The sequence below is a fragment of the Mustela putorius genome, unplaced genomic scaffold (assembly GCF_011764305.1).
Source record: "Mustela putorius furo isolate JIRA1106 unplaced genomic scaffold, ASM1176430v1.1 tig00003845_pilon_pilon_pilon, whole genome shotgun sequence".
Taxonomy (NCBI): domain Eukaryota; kingdom Metazoa; phylum Chordata; class Mammalia; order Carnivora; family Mustelidae; genus Mustela; species Mustela putorius.
The window spans coordinates 73,871,180-73,887,879 of NW_025421998.1; the positions used below are offsets into that span (position 1 = coordinate 73,871,180).

The 16,700-nt window shown below is 35.8% G+C and overlaps 1 protein-coding gene across 1 annotated transcript in view; it reads left to right on the plus strand.

Annotated features, from left to right (window-relative positions):
* The window catches only part of CAPZA2 (capping actin protein of muscle Z-line subunit alpha 2), a 62,383-nt gene that overhangs the window by 22,534 nt on the left and 23,149 nt on the right, over window positions 1-16,700 (plus strand). Inside the window, exons 2-3 of the mRNA XM_004741917.3 lie at window positions 14,192-14,255; window positions 15,735-15,786. Of these exons, the coding sequence (XP_004741974.1) occupies window positions 14,192-14,255; window positions 15,735-15,786 (116 nt within the window). The remainder of the gene's footprint in view (window positions 1-14,191; window positions 14,256-15,734; window positions 15,787-16,700) is intronic.

Consider the following 16,700-nt stretch of genomic DNA (forward strand, 5'->3'; position numbering starts at 1 on the left):
AGAGGCTATCTTTCTCTCTCTTTTTTTCCCCCCTTTACTTGTTTTTTTCTTAAATTCCACTTATGAATGGAATCATGGTATTTGTCTTTCTCTGACTTATTTCACTTAGCATTGTACTCTCTAGTCCCATTCACATTGTTGTGAATGGCAAGATTTCATTCTTTTTATGGTTGAGTAGTATTCCATGGTGTGTGTGTACATACACACCACATCTTCTTTATCCATTCATCAGTCAGTGGATACTTGGGATGCTTCCTTAGTTTGACTATTGTAAATAATGCTGCTATAAACATACCAGTGCATATATCCCTTTGAACTAATGTTTTTGTATCCTTTGGGCAAATAGCCAGTAGTACAGTTACTGGATTGTAGGGAGTTCAGTTTTTAATTTTTTGAGGAACTTCCAAACTGTTTTCCAGAGTGGTGCACCAGTTTGCATTCCCACCAGCAATATAAGAGGGTTCCTTTTCTCCACATCCTTCCCAACACCTGTTGTTTCTTGTGTTTTTAATTTTAGCCATTCTGACAGGTGTGAAGTGATATCTCATTGTAGTTTTGATTTGCGTTTCTTGATGACAGGTGATGATGAGCATCTTTTCATGTGTCTGTTGGCCATCTGTATGTCTACGGCTACTAAGTTTTAAAGTTAACATTTTATACATAATGATAAGATATGCTATCATATATATGAGAGATTTTTAAAAATTTTTTTAAAGATTTTATTTATTTATTGACAGACAGAGATCACAAGTAGGCAGAGGTGGGGGGGGGAAGCAGGCTCCCTGCTGAGCAGAGCGCACAATGTGGGAGACAATCCCAGGACGATGGGATCATGACCTGAGCCAAAAGCAGAGGCTTAACCTACTGAGCAACCCAGGCACCCTTTAAAAAATTTTTTTAGGTTGAGATATAATTTGCCTGCCATAAAATGCACAAGTCTTAAATATTCAGTTCAGTGAATTTTCACGATGTGTGCAGCCATCATTCATTTGAAGAACATTTTCGATCCACTTGAGAAAATTCTCTCCTGCTTCTCTCTGATCAATCCCTGTACCCTTTGCCCAACCATACTTTTAACTTTTATCACCATAGATTAGTTTTCCCTGATTCTGGATATCTTATAAATGGAGTCAAACAGTATGTATTTTTTATGTATGTCTGGCTTCTTTCCACTCAACTTGTTTTTGAGATTTATTCATGGTGTTGCTTGCATCAGTACCCCAGTTAATTTATCCATTTCTCTCTTTCTCTTTTTTGTTTTTTTTAAGTTTTATTTATTTAAGTGATATCTACAATCCAGCTTGGGGCTTAAATTCACAGCCCTGAGATCAGGAGTCACACACTCTTCCCAGGAGCCAGCCAGGCACCCCCATTTTTCTCTTGATGAACATTTGGGGTTATTATGAATAAGGCTGCTTATGAATATTCTTACACATTATTTTTGTAGACATATACATTCATTTCTCTTATGTAAATACCTGAATGAGATAGCTGAGTCATGAGATAGAACTCTTGAAGTAAGTGATTTTGATGGGGTTATACAAAGACAGGGTTTTTGGCATTTGAAAATTTGTATTAAACAGTTATAGCCCTCCTCAAACACAATTTGTGTAGATGTTGAATGAAAAAGTGAAGTTAAATATGTTTAGCCATAGATGAAACATCAAAAAAGTACCCGTTCACTTTGGGTTTTTATAAAGTCTAAATTATAACAAATTGGTTTTGGATCTCCAAAATCATGAGTTGTTTCAGAGTATTGTAAACAATATAAAATGGTAGATAGGGTCATATCTTAATTAGAATGCAAGTAATTAGAATCCTCTATTTAACCTCAAATTGTTTAATTTGATTTTAAGGACACAGTAGCTCATTGTGAATTACAGCAATGCCTAAATAATCATACTAGAATTTTTATGTATAAAAATGAATTATTCATCACTTGCAGAATTAACTGTTGGATGTCTTTAAAACAAAATAAGTTGTTTGTGAGAAGAAATAGAATATTAATATAATTATACATTACTTACATGATATTTTCTTAATGTTAGCCTGTGCCTCCATAATAATAGGACAGTATCTTTTCCTCTTGCCTTCTGATATTATTGAATACTCAGAAGTTCCTTGAGGAAATTACTTTTTCAGTTGCTGCCTGAAGGATGACTGCTAAATTCATCAGGCGCATTTTAGAAGGACTTGGATTTTATTAAAGTGTATGACATGTGTTTCATATCTGTGACTGAAATAAAGAAGTAACTCACATTTTAAAAAATATTGTGAATATGTAAGATACATTTTTTCAGTTTGTCTTGTTTTGTTTTGGTTCACTGGGAAAAGATATACATTTCAACAGGTAGTATTAGGTTCTTTTATTTATCCTTATGACAGTGTAATGAAAAAAACGATCTTTATCCCATATTATACCCAGAAACCCATCCCATGTGAAGTAAAGACCTAAATGCAAAGAGCAAAATTTTAAAAGAATAATAAATACATAGGAGTAAATCCTCATTACCTCAGTACCTCAGTAGAGGAGAACTTTTTTTTCCTACTCTGTAAGTCTGTTGCTGTTTAGGACTTCTCTTGCCTAACCACAGTGCAGTTATCAAAATCAAGAAATTAAACATTGGTATACAGTACTGTTTTCTAGTCAGCAGACTCTATTCCTGTTTCACCAATTGCTGGTCCAGGATCCAATCCAGGATCATACTGATTTTTATTGTAAAGTCTTTTTTTTTTTTTTTAAGATTTTATTTATTTATTTGACAGACAGAGATCACAAATAGATAGAGGCAGGCAGAGAGAGGATGGGAAGCAGGCTCCCCGCTGAGCGGAGGGCCCTACAGGACATGGGGTTCTATCCTAGGACCCTGGGATCAGGACCCGAGCCGAAGGCAGAGGCTTTAACCCACTCAGCCACCCAGGCGCACCCCTATTGTAAAGTCTTTAATCTGGAACATCTTCTCAGCATTGTTTGTCTTTATGACCTTAACACTTCTGAAGAGTACAGACTAGTTATTTTGTAGACTGCACTTCAATTTTGGTTTGATGTTTCCTTGTGATTAGATTCAGCCTGTGATTTTTTGACTGTAAGTGATGTGTTGTGTCCTCAGTATATCCTATTAGGAGGCATATGATGGCTGTTTTTTCTGTTACTTACAACTTTGATCATTTGGTAAAAGTAATGTGTTGGCATGTTTCTTCAATGTAAAATTACTATTTACTCTTTATAATTAAGTGTTTGGAAAGACACTTTTGAGACCATGTATATGTCCTGTGGTCATTTTGTCATAGTTTTATCTATCCATAAATTTTAGCATTCCTTGATGGTTTTTGCATACAGCAATTACTGTGGTGGTCCTCAAGGTGATTTTCTAATTCAGTCATTCCTTCTACACTCTTAGTTGAAATTCTGCTCTAATGAAGAGCTTTCTCTTGTTTATTCATTTCTTTGTGTCAGTCTGGACTCGTGGATTCTTATTTTATTCCATGAGTTACTACCCATTACTATCATTACTTAATTTGTTGTTTGAATTGTGGAATTTCTTTTAAAGGAAAAAAGAGGAGCTCCTTTTTGGAGCAGTTGGTGGTGCAGTTGGTTAAGCATTTGACTCATGGTTTCAGCTTATGTTGTGATATCAGAGTCCTGTGATTGAGCCTCCACTTTGGGCTCTGCACCTACTTGAGATTCCACTGAGTATGCAGTTTCTGCACCCCCCAAATAAATAAATAAATCTTAGAAAAAAAAAAAACCCATAAGAAAAACTGTACCAAAATAAAGTTTGGCAGTGACTAATACTTTCATGTTATCTCAGACAGTTGATAGGCAGAAGTTTTTTTTATTTTGTTTTTTGTTTTTAGGATTAATATATACTAACATTTTGGATATTGTTTTGAATTCAGTACTTTATCTCCTATATAAGTAACTTTATAGTCACATGTGGTATCTGCTCTTTTACCAGAAGCACAAAAGAATGAAGTATGCTTTTTATGTTATGTTTATCTTTTTGCATATTTTACACAATATTATTTGGATCCAAGAGAAAGAAAAGGAAAAATATAGCTCTTTAGCTTTTAGCTCAGGTCAGTCAGTACATTAAGCTATACACTAATAGATTAACTTTTTTAAACTACACTTCTTGGTGCATTTGTTATGAAGTATGCCAGGAGTTGTTATGAAGTTGCCAGTGACTAATAGGGATGGAGTTAATCTCCCATCTAGCCACACCTCCCCCCAATCTAGAATTGCAGTTGAGAAATACAGTAGATTCACTCTCCTCTCTCTATGCCCCTCCCCACTCTTGCATTCTCTAAAAAAATTGGGGGAGGGGCACCTGGGTAGCTCAATCAGTTAAGCATCCAACTTTTGATTTCTGCTCAGATCATGACTCAGGGTCGTAGGTTCATGCTGGGCTTTTAAGATTCTCTTTCTCCTCTCCTTCTTCCCCCCACCCCAAGAAAAGGGAGGAAGGAAGGAAGGGTAAAATAACTCTTTCCTGAATCTGATTAGGATTCTCTCTCTGCTCTCCCTCTACCCATCCCTAAAAAGAAATAACAATAAAATAACTCTTTCCTGAATCTGATTCTAGTTTAGAAGGACTTGGTATTGGATAACACATAGAGGAAGATGCTGGGTAATGCAGAAGATATAGTAGAGGGTCTAGGAATGTATCTAATCATTCACTGGGCTCTTCCAGAAAAGCTGTACTATTCCAAGGGGGTAAATAGAATATAGCTCCGTGTATATTAGAAACACTTCAAGGAAACACGTTTTTGATTATTTTCAGAAATTCATTCTACTTTTAGGATGTCTTATTGTATGATCATTTTTCTTTTCTTAGATTTAGAAGTGGAATAGAATAAATAGTTTTTAAGAGAAAAAAAAAAGTTGGCTAGGAAGGATGGGTGTAGGGAAACATTGGGTCTATAGCAGTGCTTAGAAAATACCCTCATGATTAAACAATTTCTTAGAAGACAGTTAAGCTTACTGTGGCAGATATACTTCCTTTCCTTTAATGCCTGAGAAATTTTTTAAAAATTACATTTTTCTTAGTGAAATTCACAAAGATCAGATTACAATATCCAGGCGTAGCTGGTATAATCCAAGGTTGTGTTTTGGGTTCACAGACAGCTCCTATAACCTCCTATCTTTAATGGTACTTCTTTTGACCCACCATTCACTTTGGTTCTTGTGAGCAATGGTGTTAACTGTTTTTGCTTACTTTATTCTAAATGCATACATTTAGCAATAACAAGGGCCAATAAGTCTATAGGAAAAACATTTTGGTCATTTCTGCTTTCTTGGTGAAAACTCCAAATAGAACTAAACTTCTAAATGGTATATGCGTTTTCCTTTTTTTTTTTTAAACAACCAAAAATTTGAAAGCTCAACAGCTTAGCTAATTTTATCACTAAATATTAATATATATACTGCTTGCTATTAGTACTTTAATTTTGTCAGGTTTCTAAGTCATAGGACTGTTAGAAACAATTACCTCAGAGCACCTGGGTGGTCAGTTAAGTCTCTGCCTTCAGCTCAGGTCATTGTCCCAGGTTCCTGGGATAGAGCCCTGTCTGTGTCAGGCTCCCTGCTCAGCGGGGAGCCTGCTTCTCACTCTCTCTCGCGCTCTCTCTCTCTCTCAAATAAATAAATAAAAATATTTATGTAAATATTTTTATATTTATAAAAAAGCCAATTACCTTAAAATTCTAAATGTTTTTGAAAGAAATAATTGGTAAATTCATCAGCAAGTTACCAGTTTTATTTGTTGCCTGTGGTAATGGTTAAGACTGTTTTGTTTTGTTTTGTTTTGTTTTTTCAAGTTTTTTTTTTAATACTTTCCCTTTATTTTATTTTATTTTATTTTAATTTTATTTCTTTTCAGCATAACAGTATTCATTGTTTTTGTACCATACCCAGTGCTCCATGCAATATGTGCCCTCTATAATACCCACCACCTGGCTCCCCCAACCTTCCACCCCCCCATCCCTTCAAAATCCTCAGGTGGTTTTTCAGAGTCCATAGTCTCTCATGGTTCACCTCTCCTTCCAGTTTCCCTCAACTCCTTTCTCCTCTCCATCTCCCCATGTCATGGTATTTGTTATGCTCCACAAATAAGTGAAACCATATGATAATTGACTCTCTCTGCTTGACTTATTTCACTCAGCATAATCTCCTCCAGTCCCGTCCATGTTGATACAAAAGTTGGGTATTCATCCTTTCTGATGGAGGCATTATAATCCATAGTATATATGGACCACATCTTCCTTATCCATTCGTCCGCTGAAGGGCATCTTGGTTCTTTCCACAGTTTGGCGACCATGGCCATTGCTGCTATAAACATTGGGGTACAGATGGCCCTTCTTTTCACTACATCTGCATCTTTGGGGTAAATACCCAGTAGTGCAATTGCAGGGTCATAGGGAAGCTCTATTTTGATTAAGACTGTTTTAAATTCTAGCAACTTCTTACCTGAGTCACAGGGACAGAGGTATGATGAATGAAATTGAGAAGTTGAGACATTTACATAATCATAATAGAGTCTAATGTATGTTTAGCATGCATTGCTTCCATATCGTATTCTACCCTTGCCTGTTTAAAATTATTTTTTATATTTTGGCTTTTGATTTTAGTAGTAATTTGAAACATTTAGAAGAAAGTAATTTTGAAAACATATAAAATATATAGTAATATTCCATTATGTAGAAACACCATCTTTTATTTATACATTCACCATTTATGGACATTTGGGTTGTGGGTTGTTTCCAGTTTTGAGTATTTGTGGGGTTGGGAGGAGCAGAGGGAGAGGAAGATGAGTGGGGAGCCTGATCTGCGGGTCTCCATCCCAGGACTCTGGGATCATGACCTGAGCCAAAGGCAGAGGCTTAACCAGCTGAGCCAGGTAAGTGCCACCCCGTCCCCCCTTTTTTTGAGAGTACATGCACATAGGCATGTGATTGCCTGTGCAGAACCCTACATGGGACTCCATCCCTTGTCCCAGAGATCATGAATTATATGCTCAACTGACTGAGCCACCCCGGTGTCCCAGTGAATAGATTTTTGTGTGGACATTGTTTTGTGTTTCTCTAAGGTAGCTACCTGGAAGTAAGATTTTTGGTGGTACATGCTTAACTTTCTAAGAAATTGCCAAAACTGTCTTCCAAACTGGTTGGTACCATTTTGGGTTGCCACAGCCATGTATTAGAGTTCCAGTTCTGCATCTTCAGCAGTGTTTGGTATTATCAATCTTTTTTTTATTTTAGCCATTCTGTTAGGTATGTAGTAGTGTTTCATGATTTCAGCATTCATTTCCCTAATGATTAGTGATGTTGCACATCCTTTTGTGTATTTGTCTTTAGTATATCCTATCAACTGAAGTGTCCCAAGTATTTTACTTACCATTTTCTTATGGTTGACTTTTGAATGTTTATAGTCTAGATAGAAGTCCTTTGTGAGATACGTGATTTGCTAATATTTTCTCTAGTTGGTAGCTTGTCTCTTCATTCTCATAACAGTGTTTTTAACAGAGCAAAAGGTTTTAATTTCAGTGAAGTCCAGTTTATCAGTCTTTTTTTTTTTTTTAATGGATCAGGGTTTAATATGTCTAAGATTTTTTTGCCTAACCCCACGTTATGAAGATTTTCTTCTGTTTCTTTTAAACTTTTTTAAGTTCCATGCTTTACGTTTAGAGCTGTGATCTATTCTGATGTAATTTTTTTAAATAAGATGTGAGGTTTAGTTTGGTATTTATGGTTTTGCTCCTGGATATCTATTTGTTTGAATATCCTTTGTTGAAAAGATACCGTTTCTCCATTGAGTTGCCTTTGTACCTTTATGGAAAATCATTTAGCCACATATATGGGTATGTTTTTCTACTCTTTCAGATTCAGTAATAAGTTTTAAAATCAGGTGGCATGAATTCTCCAGTTTTGTTCTTTTTAAAAATGGCTTTAGCTATTCTTGTTCGTTTGTCTTTACTACTTTGCATTTACTATTAAGGATGTAAAATAACATATTTCGTTCTCTCAGTTCTTAACCAGAATTTATTTTAATGCCACGTGTATGTGTTTGTGGTTATTTTGCTCAACACAGTGACTTTTTTCTTGCTTATGTTTGGGGAGAGAGGGTCTTAATATATGGCAAATTATCCACATTCATTACTTTCTTTATACATAGAAAAGTAATAAGATAGAAAACAACAGTGTTAGAGTCAGCTTGTTGTGTATCAGAAAAATTCTGCTTTGATTTTGATTATACCTCCCTTGAATCTATAGAATAGTTTGGGAAAAATTGCATCTTCATGTTATTGAGTCTTCCAGTCTATGAACATAACATCTCTCTCCATTTATTTAGCTCTTCTTTGATTTCTTCCATCCATTTCTTCCAATGTGTAGTTTTCAGCACATTAGTCCTGTAAATGTCTTGTTAGATTTACATATAAATCATTATTTTTCAGATTCCTTGGGATTTTTCATTATAAGCAGTCATGTTGTCTGCAAATAGAAAGTTATATTTCATTTATGAAATATCTTTCTTACTGCAGTAAGACAATATGATGTTGAAAAGTAGTGGTAGGAACAAACATTCTTTTCTCATTTCTTTTTTTTTTCTTAGCATATAATGTATTATTTGTTTCAGGGGTACAGATCTGTGATTCATCAGTCTTACACAATTCACAGCACTCCCCATAGCACATACCCTCCCCAGTGTCCATCACCCAGCCACCGCATCCCTCCCACCTGCCTCCGCTCCAGCAGTCCTCAGTTTCCTGAGATTAAGAGTCTCTTATGGTTTGTCTCCCTCTCTGGTTTTGTCTTGTTTCATTTTTTCCTCTCTTCCCCTATGATCCTCTGCCTTATTTATCAAATTCCACTTACCAGTGAGACCATATGGTAATTGTCTTTCTCTGATTGACTTATTTTGCTTAGCAAAATACCCTCTAGTTCCATCCACATTGTTGCAAATGGGAATATTTCATTTTTTGATGGCTGCATAAATAATATTCTCGTGTGTTATCCATTCATCTGTTGATGGACATCTAGGCTCCTTTCATAGTTTGGCTCTTGTGGACATTGCTGCTATAAACATTGGGGAGCACGTGCCCCTTCGGATCACTACATTTGGATCTTTGGAGTGAATACCCAGTAGTGCAGTTGCTGGGTTGTAGGGTCACTCTATTTTCAACTTTTGGAGGAACCTCCATACTGTTTTCCAGAGTGGCTGCTCCAGCTTGCATTCCCATCAACAGCGTAGGAGCGTTCCCCTTTCTCCACATCCTCACCAACATCTGTCATTTCCTGACTTAATAATTTTAGCCATTCTGACTGGTGTGAGGTGGTATCTCATTGAGGTTTTGATGTGTATTTCCTTGATGTCGAGTGAAGTTGAGCATTTTTTCATGTGTCTGTTAGCCATTTGTATGTCTTCTCTAGAAAAATGTCTGTTCTTGTCTTCTGCCCATTTCTTGATTGGATTATTTGTTCTTTGGGTGTTAAGTTTGAGAAGTTCTTTTTAGATTTCGGATAAGAGCCCTTTATCTGATATCTCCTTCCATTCTCTCTGTTGTCCTTTGGTTTTGTTGGCTATTCCTTTGCTGTGCAAAAAGCTTTTAATCTTGATGAAGTCCTAATAGTTCATTTTTGCCTTGCTTCCCTTGCTTTTGGTGATACGTTTAGGAAGAAATTGCTGCGGCTAAAGGTTGAAGAGGGTGTTTCCTGTATTTAACCTCAAGGATTTTGATGGATTCCTGTCTCACATTTAGGTCTTTCATCCATTTTGAGTCTATTTTTGTGTGTGGTATAAGGAAATGGTCCAGTTTCATTCTTCTGTATGTAGCTGTGCAATTTTCCTAACACCATTTGTTGAAGAAACTGTCTTTTTTCCATTGGACATTCTTTCCTCCTTTATTGAGAATTAGTTGACCACAGAGTTGAGAGTCCATTTCTCAGCTCCCTATTCTGTTCCACTGATCTGTGCCTGGTTGGTTTTTGTTTTTTTTTTTGTTTGTTTTTTGTTTTTTTGGCCAGTGCCATACTGTCTTGATGATTACAGCTTTGTAATAGAGCTTTAAGTCTGGAATTGTGATGCCACTAGCTTTGGTTTTCTTTTTCAACATTTCTTTTTCTTTTCAACATTCCTCTGGTTCTTTGGGGTCTTTTCTGGTTCCATACAAATTTTAGGTTTGTTTATTCCATTTCTTTGAAAAAAGTTGATGGTATTTTTTTTAAAGATTTTATTTATTTATTTGACAGAGAGAGAGAGATCACAAGTAGGCAGAGAGAGAGGCAGAGACAAAGGGGGAAGCAGGCTCCCTGCCGAGCAGAGAGCCCGACCTGGGGCTTGATCCCAGGACCCTGAGACCATGACCTGAGCCGGAGGCATTGGCTTAACCCACTGAGCCACCCAGGTTCCCTAAGTTGATGATATTTTGATAGGGATTGCATTAAATGTGTAGAATGCTCTGGGTAGCCTCAACATTTTCCCAATATTTGTTCTTCCAATCCATGAGCATGGAATGGTTTTCTGTTTCTTTTGTCTTTTTCAGTTTTTCTTGAGTATTCTGTAGTTTTCTGAGTACAAGTTCTTTGCCGCTTTGGTTACATTTACATTTATTCCTTTGGTTACACTCATCCCGCCTAGGTGGAAAAGCTCTCAGTTTTTCCCTATTGAGAATGATATTCACTGTGGGTCTTTCATAGATGGCTTTTATGATACTGAGGTGTGTACCTTCTGTCCTTCACTGTGAAGAGTTTTAACCCAAGAAAGGATGCTGTACTTGGACAAATTGTTTTTTCTGCATCTGTTGAGACTATTACATGGTTCTTGTTAATTTGTTTTGTTAATTTATTGTGTCACATTGATTGATCTGCGGATGTTGAACCAACCATGCAGCCCAGGAATAAATCCCACTTGGTTGTGGTGAATAATCTTTTAATGAACTGTTGGATCCTATTGGCTAGTATTTTGGTGAGAATCTTGTCTCGTTTCTCATTTTACAGAGAAAGCATTCAGTTTTTGACCGTTAATGGTGATGTTAGCTTGTAGGCCTTTTTTGTAGATACCGTTAATCAGATTAAGGACATTTTCTTCTTAGTTTGCTGTTTTTGTCATGATTGGTTTTTGAATGTTAACAAAATAATTTTTTTGCATCTGTTGAAATGATCTATGGTTTTTCATATTTAATCAGTCGATATTTTGAATTGCTGTCATTGGTTTTCAGTATTGAAACAGCTTTACATTTCCAGGATAAACTATACTTGATCATGATTTGTTATCCTTTCTTTATAGTCCTAGATTCAATTTTGTATTATTTTATTGAGGATTTTTGCATCTGTGTTTATGAGAGATACGTTTGTTGTGAGTTGTGTTTCTTGAAGTACTTAAGTCGTTGTTATAGGATGACACCATTGTTTTAAAAATGAGTTGGACAGTGTTCTCCTTGGTTTTCCAGAATAATTTGTGTAGAATTACTGTTAATTCCTCCTTAGAGGTTTGGTATAAGAAAACATGGAATTTTATTTGTTGGAAGGCTTTAAACAACAAATTCAATTTATTTAATAGATCTAGGAGTATACAAGTTATCTGTGTCTTCTTCTTTTTTTAAAATTATTTATTTATTTATTTATTTAACAGAGAGAGAGAGAGAGAGGCGCACAAGCAGGGGGAGTGGCAGACAGAGGGAGAGGGATAAGCAGGCTCCCACGCGAGCCTGATGTGGGGCTCAGTCCTGGGGCCCTGGATCATGACCTGAGCTGAAGGCAGATGCTTAACTGACTGTGCCACCCAGGTGCCCCTATCTGTTTCTTCTTGAGTGAACTTTAGTTGTTGTTTCTTTCAAGGAATTTTCTGTTTCTTTTATATTATTGCTATTGACATTTTAAACACTAAAAAAAAGTTTATATCAAGGCTATTGTTTGGTGGCTACACATTCATCTTTTGGTGGGAGGATTGTACCCATTCTACCAAAACTATTTGAATCTGAGGAGAGTATAGGGTAGTGAAGAAAAGTGTAGTAGATTCAGGAATCAGACCAGGTTACTTAACTTCTGCTTCAGTTACCTTATCAAAAAAATGCAGATATAATAGGAACTACCTCATAAGGTTGTTGTAAAAGTAAATGACATAATTCATATAGAGTGCTTGGTAAGCACTAATTTAAATGATCCCATTTTAAAAAAAATCGTTTCATCATTGTTACCTCTCAGTGGTATCCCATAACAGTTACAGATTTTACTTCAAACTTTTTAGTGTTCCAGACTACGAAGTCTTTCCTTTTTTGTTTTAAATTGACATTTTCTACCTTTTTAAGGCCTTGTCACATACGTGGCCTCTTATTAGGAACATCTTTCTAGCCATTGATAACCTCTTTTTCATTTGTCTCCTCTGAAAATCATATGTGTGCTTAGATGCATGCACCTGTACACATCTGTACACAAACATGTATTACTATTTCCTTTTCGTTATTTTTAGTTTCCACATCAGAACAATGACGGTGCTAATAAAGTGGGAAATATGAAAGTAATTGTTTTTGTCAAGGGTAGTCCCTTGGCAATATTGAATTCAGCAAATACATGAATGTTAATTTAAAAAATCACCTGGAGGGGCGCCTGGGTGGCTCAGTGGGTTAAGCCTCTGCCTTTGGCTCAGGTCATGATCCCAGGGTCCTGGGATCGAGCCCCGCATCAGGCTCTCTGCTCAGCAGGGAACCTGTTCCCCCCACCCGCTGCCTGCCTCTCTGCCTGCTTGTGATCTCTCTCTCTGTCAAATAAATAAATTCTTTAAAAAAAGAAAAATCACCTGGGGCACCTGGGTGGCTCATTCTTTAAGAATCCAGCTCAGGGCATGATCCCAGGATCCTGGGATCAAGCCCTATATCAGGCTCCCTGCTCCACGGGAAGCCTGCTTCTCCCTCTCTCATTCCCCCTGCTGTGTTCCCTCTCTCGTTCTGTCTCTGACGAATAAATAAATAAAATCTTTAAAAAAAAAAAAAATCACTTGGAGGGGCTCCTGGGTGGCTCAGTCGTTGAGTATCTGCCTTTGGCTCAGGTCGTGATCCCAGGGTCTTGGGATCTAGCTCCCAGTTGGGCTCCCTGCTCTGTGGGAAGCCTGCTCCTCCCTCTCCCACTTCCCATGCTTATGTTCTGTCTCTTGCTGTCTCTCTTTCTCTGTCAAGTAAATAAATAAAAGCTTAAAAAAAAAAATCACCTGGAAAGCTTGTCTAAATAGTATTAACAAGGCCTTGTTTCTAGAGTCTCATCCAGTCAGGGTGGGGCCTATGACTGACTTTCTGATGAGATTGCTTCTTGTGCTGGTGCTTGCTGCTTGCTGCTGCTGCTTGCAGGAGGACAGCCCTTTTGGGGAATCTGCCACAACTTAGAAGTTGCTGGGGTAGTCAGAAGTTGATTGGAAAACTAGTATAGATGAATTCAAGACTTATTCATTAAACTAGAATGTTGGGCATGCCATTTAAGCACTCTTATTTTCATTAGTGATTGATCTCTTAATCAGGTATGGCCTTTATTCTCTTAAAATATGCCTGTCAATATGCCTGTTGATATATTTGCTCTCATGTATTTTTGAACTAAAATTTCCTAAGGTTCAGTCAGGTCTCCTGTTGAAATATTTTGAATTTAGACATTTCTTCCCCTTCTTTTATACATTTTTCACTAATTTGTGATTTTAAAGAAACAAATACAGTATATCTATTTTCTTTATTATACCTAAATACATCTTATTTCTTCACACATACAGATTTTCTTGATTGATATTTTTTTTCATTTTAGTTTAAAAGAGTTTACTGATTTGTGATTTTAAAGAAACAAATACAGTCTATCTACTTTCTTTATTATACCTAAATACATCTTATTTCTTCACACATACAAATTTTCTTGATTGATATTTTTTCCATTTTAGTTTAAAAGAATTTACTTATAACAAAATGTTTATATGTAGGTAGCTTTGAATCCTTAAATGTGTTAAATATGTATTTTATCTGCATTCACCCTATACATTGTGATTATAATAAATGATTGAAACAGTAATAAACTTAAGGTGTTTGAAGAAGTGTCACCATCTTTGAAAAAGTCCTTAAACCATTTTCAGTAGACTTTGAAGTAGTATAATTTTGAATGTATTTTTCATTATTTTAGCAGAGGCCTATGCCATGGAACATTTATATCTTCATTTCTATTTTAGGTGCGTATAGCAGCAAAATTCATTATTCATGCCCCTCCTGGAGAATTTAATGAGGTGTTTAATGGTGAGTGTTTAATTCATAGCACTAAGACTTGACATATCAAGCACTCCTTTTTTTAAAAGAAAAAATTACATAACCTGAAGAACTAAGCTAAGAGTGTGTGTTGGGGGGGTGGGGTAGAAAAATCTGTACCATCTGAATAATAGTGAAAATTTTTGTCAGTTTGGATTTTACAATGACTAGAATATATTTATGATATATCATATAATTATGTTTGAATAAGGTAGCCACCTTAAAGAATAATACTAAATTCTTTTAAAGACAGAATTTAAATTTAGATATTTTTGGAATTGTGAATGCATTTTTTAATTCCTTTTAAAGAAAAGCTTAGAATAATACAAACAACCAAAAAAAAAAAAAAAGGTGGGGAGGGACATTATTTCACCATATTCAGAAGAGGGGAGAACATGTAAAAACTAATTTATATTGGGGCACCTGGGTGGCTCATCGTTAGGCATCTGTCTTCAGCTCAGGTCATGATCCCAGGGTCCTGGGATCAAGCCCCGTATCAGGCTCCCTGCTCAGCAGGAAGCCTGCTTATTACTCTCCCACTCCCCCTTTTTGTGTTTCCTTTTTTGCTGTATCTCTCTGTCAAATAAATAAATAAATCTTTTAAAAAATATTTTATTTATTTATTTGACAGAGAGAGAGAGATCACAAGTAGGCAAAGAGGCAGGCAGAGAGAGTTATGTTTTAATGGTGAGTAGGCAAATGTCTACAAAATAATTGAGTCTAAAATTAGAATTAAGAATCAATAATCAAAGTAAATCAAATAAAGCAGTTATCCATATTGAACTAAATGCATTCATCTGTTGTTTGAACATGAGCTGAGGACAGAAATGTCTACATCTGAGCTCTGTTCACAAGCTGTTTCTTGCTTAATCCCTTTTTGTATGAAACAAATTCATTTGCAACTCATGCTAGTGTTGTCAGACTAGGAGACAGGCATCTTCTGCAGCTCACATCAGATGATCTATTTTATCTCCACTTTAATTCCTTGGAAATACATTACAGTCTGCCTACATTGGCTATTGATTAATAAGGTATAAAATAACATGTACAGGTTTTCCCTGCTGTCCGAAAATAGAGCATTCTATGAAATCTCTTGTAAGTCAAAATGGCATAAAGTGGAGAGACAATTACCATTTGGTAAAAGGGAAAAATTTGTTTGGATTCCATTCAGTTAGCAAAAAACAGGTAAAATCCAAGTAGCGTAAAGTGAACTTTTGAATCGCTGGGGAAATTTATATTTCTATTTAATTCCTGTTCCTAACCAATAGCTTTAAGAAAATAATACTATGGTGTGTTTTTGTGATTATTTTCCCCATCAGAATAAAATTCTGATCTTGCTTACTTACATTTTGAGGGGGTAGGGGAAGAGAGAGGATTGTTAATATATAACCAAAGTAAGCTGCATTCATTACATAGAAATTTCAAACATACAAAAATAATAATATAGAAAACACGATACTTGTTTTACAGATGTTCGGTTACTGCTTAATAATGATAATCTTCTCAGGGAAGGAGCAGCTCAGTAAGTATTACATATTATATTAAATAATTAGTGACACGATGAGAAAAAAATGTTTTAAAGGTGGTTTTTGAGCACTAATCCCTGAAATAGATATTTGCACATCAAGTTTAAATATGTAGATTATATGTATATACCTAGCTGGAAGAGAAATATTTTTGATGAAGTTTAAATATATATGTGTATTAATATGTGCGTACTCAACTAAAAAGAGAATTTTTTATCATGGACATAGCTTCACAATTACGACATGAAATTCTCTATTCATTGACTATTTGGCAGTGGCTTATATACTCAGTACTACATTTTGGCATTTGCACGGTTAGATAAAATTATCTGGAAACTTTGATTTTTGAAACTGTGATTGATTTTTTATTCAGGTGTTACTTTTTGTTAAGTGTTTGACCCTAATAGATTTTCAAGGATTAGGAGTTTTATTCCTTCACAGATACCTGATATAGTACCGACACATATTCAGTAAATAAGTATTTACTGGATTTGTGAGCTATTCAAATAACTAGGCAGTTCTAAATCTTAGCACATCATCTTTGAACCAGTGACCACAATCATGACTTGTCACAACTGTGTTAGGTTTTAAAGAAATAATTGATTTTCTTCTCTGTTCCCACCTCAAGTAAGGTGAGGACTCATGTTAGGCTAACCAGTTCCATTACTTGTTGGAAATTGAAGAAATTAATAGATTTTTAGATGTGTTGCAAAGAGTGTTTAGTATCCATCCAGGCACCTTTTCTCATCCTTATATTCTGCCCAATATGTGAAATCCTGAACAATGGGGGAAATTTGGTCTTACTCTGTTTTTGTAATGTTTCAAGGCTTTATCAGATCTGTCCTTTACACTTAACCCTAATGAAGGTAGAGGTTCAACATACTTCTAGGCATATCTGATTTTGCTTCTG